General features: G+C 43.0%; 2 protein-coding genes across 3 annotated transcripts; one reads left to right on the top strand and one right to left on the bottom strand.

Moving 5' to 3' along the window:
- Positions 1-588: 588 nt before the first annotated feature.
- Positions 589-2,539, bottom strand: LOC123873408 (bolA-like protein 3). The gene is made up of 3 exons (XM_045918250.1): positions 2,315-2,539; positions 1,865-2,014; positions 589-826 (listed from the first exon to the last, which is right to left on the bottom strand). The coding sequence occupies exons 1-3, from the start codon at positions 2,360-2,362 to the stop codon at positions 686-688; spliced, it is 339 nt and encodes a 112-aa protein (XP_045774206.1). The 5' UTR covers positions 2,363-2,539; the 3' UTR covers positions 589-685.
- A 1,105-nt stretch (positions 2,540-3,644) lies between these two features.
- On the top strand, positions 3,645-11,199 carry LOC123873397 (ribosome biogenesis protein BOP1 homolog). 2 transcript variants are annotated; one of them, XM_045918237.1, is made up of 15 exons: positions 3,645-3,824; positions 3,903-4,016; positions 4,286-4,363; positions 4,629-4,974; positions 5,094-5,256; positions 5,600-5,741; positions 6,718-6,900; positions 7,299-7,448; positions 7,520-7,687; positions 8,222-8,396; positions 8,625-8,843; positions 9,600-9,703; positions 10,166-10,485; positions 10,674-10,823; positions 11,010-11,199. In XM_045918237.1, the coding sequence occupies exons 1-15, from the start codon at positions 3,747-3,749 to the stop codon at positions 11,161-11,163; spliced, it is 2,544 nt and encodes an 847-aa protein (XP_045774193.1). In that variant the 5' UTR covers positions 3,645-3,746; the 3' UTR covers positions 11,164-11,199. The 2 variants fall into 2 exon arrangements, with proteins under 2 accessions (XP_045774193.1, XP_045774194.1); XM_045918238.1 differs by lacking the exons at positions 3,645-3,824; positions 3,903-4,016; positions 4,286-4,363 and having other exon boundaries at positions 4,649-4,656; positions 4,719-4,974.
- Positions 11,200-13,851: the final 2,652 nt, after the last annotated feature.

The following is a 13,851-nucleotide window of genomic DNA, read 5'->3' as shown; positions in this document are numbered from 1 at the left end:
CAGCCTTTGTTCTAGTATATATAGCCCCCCAGTGTATAAGTTTATAGGTATAATTTCAGTTATATTATAACGGTTGCCACAGTCACAAGATGTCGCTTCTAAATTCAATCAGTCAACAACGCTCGATAGATGAACCCCAGCCTGATAACTCACGACCCACGGGCTAGATGGCAGCACGCGTAGCTTAATTAGAAACTCAAGGAGAAACTTAACTTATAGAAATATTTTGGGTCTTGAGTAGCCACTAGAGATAGTCCTAATAGACTGGCATGGGATGAAAATAAAAATAGTTAACTTTATTTATATGGTCATTTTCTCATTATTTTATTTTTATTTGTACCAGAAAGATGTAACAATAAAGAGAGAAAGAAAGAAAAATGTGGACAGGGAAGCACTTATCTCTATAAGAGATACCAGTGGGCAGTGACCCTTGGCACTGTGAAAGGTTGTAAAGGGAAAGGGAAAGTAGAATAGGTACCTACAACCAATATAGAAAATATTCATGAAAAAAGCTTAATATGTATCTAATATAATATCTGTTAATCTAATATGTATATTATTTTTTCTCTTTCAATATTCAACACAAAATATTTACAAAACAACAGAACAAATTATTTATTATGAATAGCATAGCATAGGAAGATAGGTAACTAAAGGCCTTAATCTACTTATATAAGTAATTTAGTCAGTGGTCATCAGAAGGAGCTGGTGTAGTGTGGATCCTAATGCCGTGCATTTCTGCTATTTCAGTTTTCAAGGTGTTGGTGACTAGTCTGTGTTGCTTCACTGTGGACAGACCAACAAACTCTTTGGCTTCTATACTAATCTGAAAGTTCAAAAATAATTTTTGTAAAAAAAAAAAATTTTTTCCTAATACATAAATAATTCAAATTGTAACAATTTAACATGAATTCTTTTACTATCTGCTATCTGTTAGAGAACTGCAATAATGTCTATGTACTACTAGTTGATGCCCTCCATTTCGTCATCTTGGATTTAGGTTTTTCAAAATCCTGTGGCAACTTTTTGATTTTCTGGGATTAAAAGTAGCCTATGAGTTAATCTAGTCTAGGGTATAATCTATCTTCATTCTCTTATTCGTCCAGTAGTTGTTGTGTGAAAGACTAACAAACCCACACACATACAAACTTTCGATCGTGTGATGTGCATTGACAGATGGTGATGAGACTTTTTTCAGAGCAGAATTTTGTTTGTGAGTAAAATGTTTTCTTGATGTTCAGAATGTAATTTATCTGTGCATAAAATTTTATCAAGCTCGGTTCAACAATTTAGCAGACATACATACAAATACAATTTTTGGGTTCCATAACTCTAAAAGTAAAATGGAACCTTCATATGGTCATTTTGTTGTCTGTCTGTTGTGTCTGTCAAAAAAACTTATAGGGTACTTCCCAGTGACCTAGAATCATGAAATTTGGCAGGCAAGTAGGTCTTATGGCACAAGTAAAGGAAAAAATTCGGAAACTGTGGTCTCATAACATAAAAAAATTAAAATGTGTTAATTTTCAAAGTAGGATAATTATACCAAATGGAGTATTATATGAAACTGCTTTACCTACAAATTCTTATACAGATTTTATTTTATTTTTATGCACCTATTGTGCATAAAAAAATTTGATTTATTGTGCAAAATGTTGGAAAAAATACCAGACTATGGAAACCTCCGTGCGCGAGTGTGACTCGCACTTGACTGGTTTTTTTTTAATAATAATTCACATTATAAGAGACTGTAAATTTTAATTTGCAGAAGATTCTTATCCTTATACCTGTTTTTGAACAATAAACAATTTATTCACTATTCATATTCAAATATTGAAATCATAAAAACCTGGTGAGAGGTTACCTCAAACATGGCGCCGCAACCCCCCGATATATCCTGCACACTGACGTAGGTAATGCCTGGAAGTGACTTCTTCAATACTTCTGTGAGTTGTTGCTCCTTCGACACTGAGTTTTTCTCAAATGCAGTGCCGTTGCCGCCAACAGCACGACTCTGTAATTATCACATTAGTTCTTAATTTAGTCTTCAGACGATGCTGCTTAATGTAACCAGTTTTCATAAGCTTTTCAAAACCGAATAAAGACTTTAATTTTTAAATCAAAACATACAAGTGGATCTTTTAGGTTAGATATAAGCAATATAAGGATTCATGGATTATATAAGGATATCTCACGAGTCATGAGCGTGGAGTAACATTTTATTTTATCAGATTCCTGCCAAAATCAAGAACATTCAAAAGTGATAAAAAATATGTACCTAACTAACTAAATAGTGATGAAAATGGTCACTCACCAACTTGTCTCTGTAGGGCGCAAACACTTTGATAAAATGACGAAACATCTCCAGAAACGATTCGCTGGATATTTATAATGTTTTATTATTTAAATACAATTTACTCGGATAGCATTTATAAATTATTGTAATCACATTATTTTATTGTTTTCTATATTTACATAACATCACATAACATAATGTCAATCTCTCTCTTGTGCTCTCTCTGGTCTGGTCTGTGTGTACTGTGTGGTCTACCGACTACCGTAGTGATTACTGTATACTCTTTGTGGTCTACTCAAGGCTCAAAAGACCTAGAACCAGAGCCGTAAAACCAGTTTAAAAAATGGGTCTACTCATCAAAGAGGAAGTAAGCCACATGTAAGGACTTCGTTTGTGTTGGTGACTGGTGTTAGCCTTTTGTTTCTGGTCGGTGGTGTTAGCTCGCGGGCGTACTCTGCTTTTTGGAGTGTTTTTTTTGTTAAAACTGACTGGGATGCGCTCTAAAGGGGTGTCGTGTGTGTGTCGACGAGCGCCGGCACAGACGGGGTCCATACTTATGTAGTTTCCCTAACTTGTTACAAATAACTACAAACTTGACATTGGCTTATCTTTGTAAAGCCAGACGAGAGAGAAAAAAAAGCCCATGTGCTCATGTCAATTCACATTTGTCAATGTCATAATGGCCATAGCCATAAGCAGTGACGGATTAACCCTTAATGAAATTAAGCAATTGCCTAAGGCATCACGTCTGAGGGGGCACCAGAAGAAGCACAAAAAAAAAATCCGTCCTTAGGGCATCACGTCTCACTCTCACGTCACCAAAAACCACACCAAAAAAAGTTTCTAGGACTAATTTGAATATTAGCTCGTTTTAAGTTGACATAGAGTCCGATCTAGAGTCATAACCCCACTCCCGCTTGCCCACTCGCTGCCCGCTTGTGCATTCAACAATTCGAATTTAATTACTCCACTTCTAGAGTACATTACATCTCATCATCTTATTTTACAAAAAACTAATGTTTTTAGGCGGTAAAGGTTTAAAGACCGATTTTAGTTGACATACGGGTAGGGGGGCCCACAGGCATGGATTGCTTAGGGCATTGATTGATTTATAGTAGTCTTAATCCGTCACTGGCCATAAGTCTTTTTTTTTCTCTCGTCTGGCTTTACAAAGATTAGCCAATGTCAAGTTTGTAGTTATTTGTAACAAGTTAGTTAAACTATACAAGTATGGACCCCGTCTGTGCCGGCGCTCGCCGACACACGCACGGCATCCCCTTATAGCGCTTTCCAGTCAGTTTTAACAGAAAAAAAACACTCCAAAAAGGCAGAGCACGCCCGCCAGCTAACACCAACGCAGACGAAGTCCTGGCCATAAGTCATAACAAAAACACGTGTTTGTAAATTTAATATTTTAAAAAATGTGTAAAATTAAGTAAAAGAATTAATAATGCCTCCATATAAAGCAGGATTATTAAAAAGGAAAGTTGATTCCAATAAATCGGACAAAAACTCTACGGACGACAAAGTGAGAACTAAGAACTCTAGTGGAAACCGGTTAAATATCTGATAGATGTTGTTTTTATGGTATTTATTCATTTTATAGGAATCAGGCAGTAGTAATGAAGCTGAGAATTTAATTGAAGGCGAGTTGGACGCGCAGGATGACGCCACGGACTCGGAACACGAAGCAGCCGCTGCTTCAGATGGTGAAGTAGATGTAAGCAATGCATGGCCTTGGCTTCTGAAACTAAATTTTATTACTAATTTGATTTCATCGTTGATCATCGGCGCTGTGAAACCGCACCAATCTTTTAACGGACCAGGAACACTCGTTAGTGATGTACACATTGAGCTGTCAGCACTGACAATCGGCATAAGAAGAGAACCAGCACTACCAAAAGTTATTTATTTAATTTCAATACATTATATTGTAGATAGATAATAGAGATATAGTAAAATCTGTAATTAAAGTAATGATTGTTGCAGGAAGTAGTATTTGACGACAGTGCAGTCTCCCTGCTGGAGGACGAGCAGCAATCCGACCAGTCTTTAGATGAATCATCAGTAAGGAATTATTTTCATTTCTATGGGATTATACTTAACTCTGGGTTAAACACTGGGTTTTATAGTAGATTTGTGATTTAGTTTTGTTCATAGAGCAAATACATCACTTATCACTAACTGTTCTGGAGTAGTATCTGGCACACAAAGCAAAATCTTGGGGCCACACAAGTGGCTTTTGAGCTGATCAGACAAAGATCTAGGGAACTTTCTTTGAGTTTTAGTATGAGTCCAAAATTCATTTGTTTAGAAATGATGCTTGTTCTAGGATTTAACAGATTCGGAAGAAAATGACAGTGATATTGAAGATGCTAGTTCAGAAGCAAGCGACAGCAATAACAGGATAAGTGACAACCAGGAGGAAGATGACAGTGGCGCTGAGACTGGCACCGCTCCCTCAGCCGGCTCCAGCGATGAGTCCTCCAAGAAACCACAGGATAAAGCAAAAACACAGAGCCCTAAACCAAAGCCAACCCCTAAACAAAAGGCTCAGCAGGTTGACAAGAAGCAGAAAAGGAAGGTTGATAAGAAGCAGAAGAAGTTGTCCAGTGTAGATGTACTAGCTAATAAGATTAAAGAAACTAAGGTTGCAACTGAACCCGTGCAGCAGAGAGGTGATTTAAATTAGTTTTCATGTCAGTTTTGGCATATTTTGACTAGTTTTTTGTACTTCATTTGGCTACTGGTAAAAAAGATTCTTTTTAATTGTCCTGTTAAAAACTGTTTGCCATAGATGAATATGAGTCAGGCGACACGTCTGATGAGGAGGACAGAGTGAACACGGTGGGCGAGGTGCCCATGTGGTGGTACAACGAGTACCCGCACGTGGGCTACGACCTGGACGGCCGCCGCCTCATCAAGCCGCCGCAGAGAGACCACATCGACGACTTCCTCAAGTGAGCATGAGTCGGGTGACACGTCTCCCCCACCTTCCCCCTCATCCACCCTATCTCTGACCTTCCCCCAACTCCCTTATTTATTTTATGAATAACGTAACTCTGAATGCAGACTGGTTTCAGGCAGCAAAGGCGCCATTTTTGAGCTAGTAAGGTGAAAATAACTATTTTTTTTTCTGACTTTATCAGTTTAGTTCGGCAGTTTCAGTTTTTCAGCCAAACAATTCAATGAACACAAAATAAAATCATTTTGGCAATACTTGCAATAGAGATTTATTATTGTGGTATAATTGTTGTATCTCCAATACAATAATTGTTGTTTTTTGTTGTGTGTGTGTGATAGGAAGTGCGAAGACCCGGAGTTCTGGCGCACGGTGCGCGACCCAGCCACGGGGCAGGACGTGGTGCTGTCCAAGGAGGACCTGCAGCTCCTAGAGCGCATCAGAACTTCGCGAGTGCCCACGGCAGACCACGACGAATATGAGGTATTTGCACTAATGTCATGTCTGTTTGCATTATATTCTTCATTACAGTTACAGTTTGATAATTTTAGAGTAAAGGTAGTGTTTTGGCCCACTCTTATCCCTCAAAGAGATTCACTTACAAGATAACACACACGATAGTTGAAAGCAAATATGAAGACAATTACGAGGATCATCTACTTGATCCTTATATGTTATCACAACATGTGGAGTCCATGAAACCAAGTGACATTACCAAACTATACAACTATATCAGTTCTGATACGCGTCGGCACAACGAGTTGACTATAGGAACCGTTTTCACACCCATGAAGCAGACACAGTATCACAGTATATCACAGTGTTCAAACAATTCACTTCCTTCAACCAGCTTTCCTAAATAGACTAATTTGTTATGGCAACAATATCTCAAGAATTTATCGCACTGTCGTACAACTACTGCCATCACGCGGCGCCGCTATCGGTGTAGCGAGACCAAACGTGGAACAGTCTAACCCAACAGTCGACGGCGTTCCATGAACCAGGTGAATAAAATAAGGACGTTTCATTTCTATTGATTTACATTTTTCACTGATGCATTTGCAGTGCCAAAGTAATGTATGCCATTTGGCTTGAAATATACATAATTGGAGGTACTGAGGCGCTGCGTGCTGAGGTGCTCCAGTGGCGACCTCGCACCAACAACTACTCACCCTTTGTTATTGTTGTTAATGATTTCCAGCAAGACACTCAGAACTGCTGGACGCAAGATTGTATTCTTTGTTTGGCAGAGGAATATCGATCTGAAATGAAGACAATACTTGCGATTTTAAGTTTCATTCCACATTCAAGCGATCTGAATTATTTTCAAAAATTAACTGTTAGAATAAAGTTTGACGTGCGTCAGAAGGCACTCTCTCCGCTCATACATTTAGCGCTAGACTGTAGACTGGCGAATGTTGTCACGTCGGCTAGTCTGAGCTGGGCTTGTGCTCCGCAGCCGTGGGTGGAGTGGTTCTCGCGCGAGGTGCTGGCGACGCCGCTGCGCGCCTTCCCGGAGCACAAGCGCTCCTTCCTGCCGTCGCGCTCCGAGCAGCTGCAGGTGGCCAAGATCGTGCACGCGCTCAAGATGGGCTGGACGAAGACGCGCAAGCAGATCGCGGACGAGAGGAGGAGGAAGAGGGTACGTTGCATGTCCGTGAAGGGTGACATTTTGGAAGCCTGGCCGCTACCGAAATGACACCTTTCACAAAGAAAGGAGCCCAATGAAATGAAAAGAGCCCTAGAATGAAAATGCAAAACTGTGTAGTAACACAATCAAAATAATTGTTTTAATCTGAACATTACATTCAGATATGACCTCATTAGCAAAACCACCTCAAATTCTACTAAAATTTAATCATGAACCCTTTCATGATTTTCATCACTGAGGCCAAACTTGGAACTCATTTCCAAGCAAAATGGCCTGAAGTTTCAGAACAGTTGTTCTGAAATTGTGTCCTAACTGCTTCATGATTTGGGTGACATTTATGTTACTTCTTTGTTATGTTTATTTTGAAGTTTGATTTGGTGGTTGGGTAGGAGCGGAACTTCTACAACTTGTGGGGTTCCAGCGATCAAGCGGAGTCGTCCAGACCGGGCCCGCGCCACCTGCCCGCGCCGCGCCGCCCCTTGCCCTCGCACGCCGAGAGCTATAACCCGCCCCCGGAGTATCTGCTGGACCACAAGGAGGTACGTTACGACCTCTCCCTCTGTAATGGTTCCAAGACCTGGTACAGAACCGTGTTCATCACACGTTGCAGATGAAGGAGTGGGACAAGCTGGCGGAGACGCCGTGGAAGCGCAAGTACACGTTCCTGCCCACCGCGCACAGCTGCCTGCGCGCCGTGCCCGCCTACCCGCGCTTCGTCCGCGAGCGCTTCCTGCGCTGCCTCGACCTCTACCTCGCGCCGCGGGCCATCAAGATGCGGGTGAGTGAGCGCGCTCCGCCCCGTCCCTTCCTTGTACAATGGAGACATCGTCGCGTATACAGATGTGACCAATATGAACCTATACAGTAGATGACAGGTAGCCAATCTTTACATTCGTTTGCGAATATTATTAGCGAATTTCACACGTCAGCAAGACATAGCCTCCACTAGCCACTCCTATACGCAAGTTTGGGTTCGTTTGTTGGTGGCTGCAATTCGTCGCGCGCTTGAAGGTGCGTCTCGGACTTCATTAAATAAATAAATAACCAACCTTTATTCAACCAAAAATACAAGCATCTCCGAGACAAGTGCCCATCGAGATTAGTATCCACTTTGTCTGAACGAGGCGTGCCTCGGCTCGAGCGTTGGGTGCTGGCTCAGTGGCTTGCCGCGTCTCCTTCGCTTCTCTCTGCGACTGTAGCGATACGACACGAACACGCCCGTATCGCTATATTGTGTCAGTAGTCGCACATAAGTATTGGTACGCTCCTGTGTCGCCAGGGGTCGCTAGGATAAGAATATGTTTTGGTTCAGTTGACGATCAGCGCGGAGGACTTGGTGCCGAAGCTGCCGTCGCCGCGCGACCTGCAGCCCTTCCCCACGGCCGAGGTGCAGTGCCTGCGCGGCCACGGCGCGCTGGTGCGCAGCGTGGACTTCGACCCGTCGGGCCAGTACGTCGTGTCGGCGAGCGACGACGGCACCATCAAAGGTAACGCGTTGTATACATGGAGGACTCGGCCAGCTCCCAGTCTAGCCGAGTCCTCCACACTTTTACTCACTGAGTGAGCAAAAACGATTTTTGCTCACTGGTTTTAGACAGCAAAGGCGTCCTTTTTGAGTTAGTGAGGTGAAAAAGTTTTTTTGTGGTAATAAATAGCTACAATTATAGTTAGAATGGCCCCTAGAGTGAGTGGTGTGTGGTGTGTGGGTGTTGCAGTGTGGGAGACGAGCACGGGGCGCTGCCTGCGCACCGTGGAGCTGGGCGAGGCGGTGACGGCGGCGGCGTGGACGCCTGTGGCCGGCCTCAGCCTCGTGGCCGTGGCGCTGGGGCGGCGCCTGCTGCTGCTCAACCCGGGCGCGGACATCGGCGCCGCGCGCGTGGCGCGCCGCACGGACGAGCTGCTGCAGGACGAGCCCAGCCAGCACGACGCCACCAGTGAGTACCGACTCCTGCCTGCAGGTGGCGCAAATAAATAGCGCTTCTTGTTACGACCACAATTCAATACGCACAGCGGTGCAGCCTGAAATTTAGCAAACGCCTCCGCCTCCCAAATCCACTCACTCCCTCCCCTCTATCCCCTCCCTCTCTTACTTCCATCTCGACTCGACCGCGACAATAGGAAGATCTTCCACCCAGCGGTTATACTCGGGGACCGCTGCTCCAAGAATTGTATCTCGGAACTTGTATATGTATTATTCTGAGAGTCTTCTGAGGCTCAATTCATTAGCGCGATTCAGGCTTCGTAGTGAGTGATCGAAGATACATGTGGCGCCATCTAGTAACATCGGTGTAAATTTGTAGCGGTCCCCACATTCGCAAGATGTCGCTTCTAAATTCAATCAGTCAACAATGCTTGATACATGAACCCCAGCCTGATAACTCACGACCCACGCTCTAGATGGCAGCACGGGTAGCTCAAGGAGAAACACGCAACTTTCAATCGCATTGACAGAGCGTTTACCAAATTGCACTATATATAGAAGTTTCAACGCATAACCGTCGGCCCAGCTGGCGCCCCGAGCACAACACCGCTCGGAGGGGAATTTCCCTATTGGTACGGTCGAGCACACAGACACAGCTCCCGTACAAGTTAAAACGGTCTCAAGGCTTGCAGTGCCTTATGTGTGTATGATCTGTCTTTTTTGTATTTACTAAAGTCCTCCGATAGCAAATAATGATTGTACGTTGCAGTGGACGAGCGCACGTCGTCCTGCGTGCAGTGGCAGCGCGCCGACGCGGCGCAGTGGGCGCGCGGCGTGCGGCTCGCGCTGGCGCACTTCCGCCCGCTCACGCACGTCAGTAGCGTCTATTGTAACTATACACAATCAGTTTACAAGGGAATTCATAGAACTTCTTAGTAGCTGGCAGTAAATGGTCGACAAACAAGTCAACTGTTTCAAAACAAATAAAATTTCTTTACTGCGAGTAAACAGTACAGTTGTAACTAAAACAAAAAAGGTACAGCCATATTCGATTTGTTTGCAATATTTTTATGATGTAACAACTTTTACATAATTTTCATAAAATTCTGCGTAAAATTATTAGTAGTAGCATAGTAGATTGCCATGTTTTTTTACTTGTCACATGATAAAAATATTTTGTTCATAAATAAATTCCCAAACGTGTTTATTTATATTATTTCATAGCTATAGTTGCTTGATTTCCTTTGAGCAATATTTTATTGAATTATGAATCGCTTGTAAAACATCGAACGATGACGATGAAGGAGATAGTTGACTTTGGAGGGCGTGCCGCAGGTGTCGTGGCACGCTAAGGGCGACTACCTGTGCGCCACGCTGGCGGACGCGGCGTCGCGCGCCGTGGTGGTGCACCAGCTGTCGCGGCGTCGCAGCCAGCTGCCCTTCCGCCGCGCCAAGGGGCTGGTGCAGTGCGCGCTGTTCCACCCGCACCGGCCGCAGCTGCTGGTGGCCACGCAGCGCGTGGTGCGCGTGTACGACCTGCTCAAGCAGGAGCTGGTGCGCAAGCTGCAGACCGGCGCGCAGTGGATCAGCGCGCTGGCCGTGCACCCCGCCGGCGACAACCTGCTCGTCTCCTCCTACGACCGGAAACTCATCTGGTGAGAGCGCGAGTCCCACGCACGATCTTACAGCATTATATATACGACAGATTTATTGCTACACTTCAATAGATTCGATTCGAAAGCACTTGCAAGTTTACTAGATTAAAAGCTATTCTGCTGTGTGTTTGATTATATATATATTGTTTTGAATGTGTGGAATCGCGCTCACCGAGTCCCGTCCTCAGGTTCGACCTGGAGCTGTCGTCGCGGCCCTACCAGACGCTGCGGCTGCACGGGCGCGCCGTGCGCGCGCTCGCCTTCCACCGCCGCTACCCGCTGTTCGCGTCCGCGGGCGACGACCCCTACCTCGTGGTGTCGCACGGCATGGTCTACAAGTGAGTCGTTGCTGCCACCATCACTTGATGATTGAGTCATTCCAAATACACTCTCAGATGATACCTTGGAATTGGAAGTATTCAATTATTCGGTGGCTTTATTTATCAGCTGAGCTTTAAGTTTGTGACAAATGATACCATTAGTAACTTGGTGAAGTTTGATAGTAATCGATGGTCGTCCCGCAGTGACCTGCTGCAGAACCCGCTGCTAGTGCCGCTGAAGCAGCTGGCCGGCCCCGAGCGGCGCGGCGAGCTGTGCGTGCTGGGCCTGCGCTGGCACCCCGCGCAGCCCTGGCTGCTGGCCGCCGCCGCCGACCACACGCTGCGGCTGTACGCCTAGGGCAGCACCGCTAACGCACATATACCAATTACAATACGAGCTGGTTTCATTGCCCCTATTTCTTGTAGATATTATATAACTATGACAGCATCATAAAGTACAGAATATGCTAGTGAGCTAGTGTCTAACAAATAGGCTAATATAAAGAATTCGATGAGAAAAGAGCTAGGTTTTATACAGGGTGGTCAAAAAGTCGTGGATCAAACGCAATAGGGAGATAGAGGAGATAATTTCCAGCAAAAAAAATTTCTACATCATGGCCATATTTAAATTGCCCTAAGAGTTATGAATATTTTTGAGTTTTTTAACAAAATACCAGATTCTCTTACAATTTGAGTAATTAAAAAAAAAATAGATAAAAAACCATAAAACAAACGATGCTGTGTCATTACTAGATAATGTATCAGCACTACAAACCTTCTATTGAGGCTCTGGCTACCAAATTACAAGAGCAATTAATTTTTTTTTTAAACTTTTAAAGCGTTACCAAAAATTATGTGTCACTTTAAAAGCGCACTGTGAAAAAAAAATGTACTACGGAAAAGTGACCCTGTATTAGAAAAACTTGCTGATTTAATGCCAATTTAAATGAGGTATAACACATTACTCTTTGTTTCGTAATTCTGGTATTATAATCGTTTTTTCAAGTCAAGGTGCAAATTTCAGTAGATTAGTTTAATTCAAAATAATTTTGAAGATTATCATGCTGCTAGTTAAACTGGTAGTTTTTTGTACGTTGGAATGCTAGAAACATCACTGTGCTTGTCATACTTAAAATTTGTGAAAAGAACAGAAACTCTTCACTACCACCACGTGCCAGAACTACCCAGAACGCCCTCTTTTCTAGGAAACAAAAGGATAAAGAAACTATGCCTCTAGTTCACACTAATCATCCTTTCTATTTGCATTGTTGGAATAAGGAAGGATGTGAAAGAGGGTCTTAGATGGTCTAGTCAATCAGTCTAGATACCTAGCCTATTGCACATGTTGCACTAAAAATGTTCAAGCCTTCAAGGTCTATTACCTACTATAGCAACCATAGCGAAAAATCGTAGGTCTATTATAGCAACATTCCAAAAAGATGACGTTAATCTGTAATCTATGGAATGTGACATTTTCAGTGTTGTCAACGTTTAGCAGTTTTAATTCAAATTAGAATTACTTATTAGTTACTAAAAAACCGATGCCACATTACAATAATTATTCTAATTGGTGACACGGCTGTCAGAATTGTAGTTTCTACATGATAACTGTTATTTTTAAAACAATTATTACCCAGCAAAAACTTTCAAAACAAAAAAGGGTCTAATTTTGTATACCTACTATAATGCCATAACTATATGATAATTTCTGTCTAGTTGGAACAGTTATTAGTTTTTCAAAATCAGGATAAAAATTAATAAATTGGCTGTCACCAGGAATAATAAGCTAGTTACTTTAATTTTGCTCATCAAGATCAGCTCACGCAACTATAATGATATAGCCGTTATCTGGTACCGTTTTATAATATTGCTACCAGGGTGTGACTAACCGACATAGCTCAAAAGATTAGCAAGCTGAAGTGGCAATGGGTAGGCCATGTCTGTCTCAGAACCGACGGCCGATGGGGCAGACCGCGTACCGGCAAGCGCAGTGTGGGACGACCTCCGGCCTGCTGGACCGATGACCTGAAGAAGGCAGCGGGGAGCGGAAGAATGAGAAAGGCGGAGGACCGTGTTTGGTGGCGCACTCTTTGAAAGGCCTATGTCCAGCTGTGGTCGCTTACAGGCTGATGGAATGGAATGGTGTAGACTGAGCTCTGGTGACCGATTTTCATTGATGTGTTAATCCTCAGGGTTAAACAGATTTAGTTAGATCAACTTGGAAAGTAAAACATCTGATCGACCTAACTATCTAACTAGTTAGTTAAATACATTTCATTCAAATTGTTATAGTACGTTTCAACGAATAGTACTTATGGCATTATGTTGGCTCCCCTGTCTGTCCAAGTCATTGGCACCATATTTGCATAAGAAGACGCAGATTTTGTTTATTTTCATTTGATTTTCCTGAATGAATGAAATGAAAATCAAATGAAAATAAACAAAATCTGCGTCTTCTCATGCCAATATGGTGCCAATGACCACCCAACAGACAGGGGAGCCAACATAACGCCATAAGAACTATTCGATGAAACGATCTATAAGGCTGATTGAGAATAGATCTGTGATCAGCAAGGAGCCAAGGAGGATTACAGAATATGTTGATGATGATTGTACATCCATACCTACTAATATTATAAATGCGAAAGTGTGTCTGTCTGTCTGTCTGTCTGCTACGCTTTCACGGCTCAACCGCTGAACCGATTATTAATGAAATTTTGTACAGACTTAGGATATATTCCGAGGAAGGACATAGGCTACGTTTTATCCCGGAAAAACAAATAGTTCCCGCGGGATTCCTAAACACTCATCCGCTTGATCGATTTGTATGAAATTTGGTACCGAGGTAGCTTGCATCCCTGTAATTGACAAAGGCAACTTTTTATCCCGGAATATCAAACAGTTCCCACGGGATCTTCGAAAACTTAAATCCACGCGGACGAAGTCGCGGGCATCCTTTTGTAATAAAATAATTATATCAGATTAAGTCCTACTTTTATTAGGCTGGTATTACTATTTTCTAGAAAACAGCAGCTGTCAAGTGTCA

This window comes from Maniola jurtina, chromosome 16 (assembly GCF_905333055.1).
Source record: "Maniola jurtina chromosome 16, ilManJurt1.1, whole genome shotgun sequence".
Classification (NCBI taxonomy): domain Eukaryota; kingdom Metazoa; phylum Arthropoda; class Insecta; order Lepidoptera; family Nymphalidae; genus Maniola; species Maniola jurtina.
The sequence above is the reverse complement of the archived record's forward strand: the minus strand, read 5'-3'. Positions and strand labels throughout refer to the sequence as shown.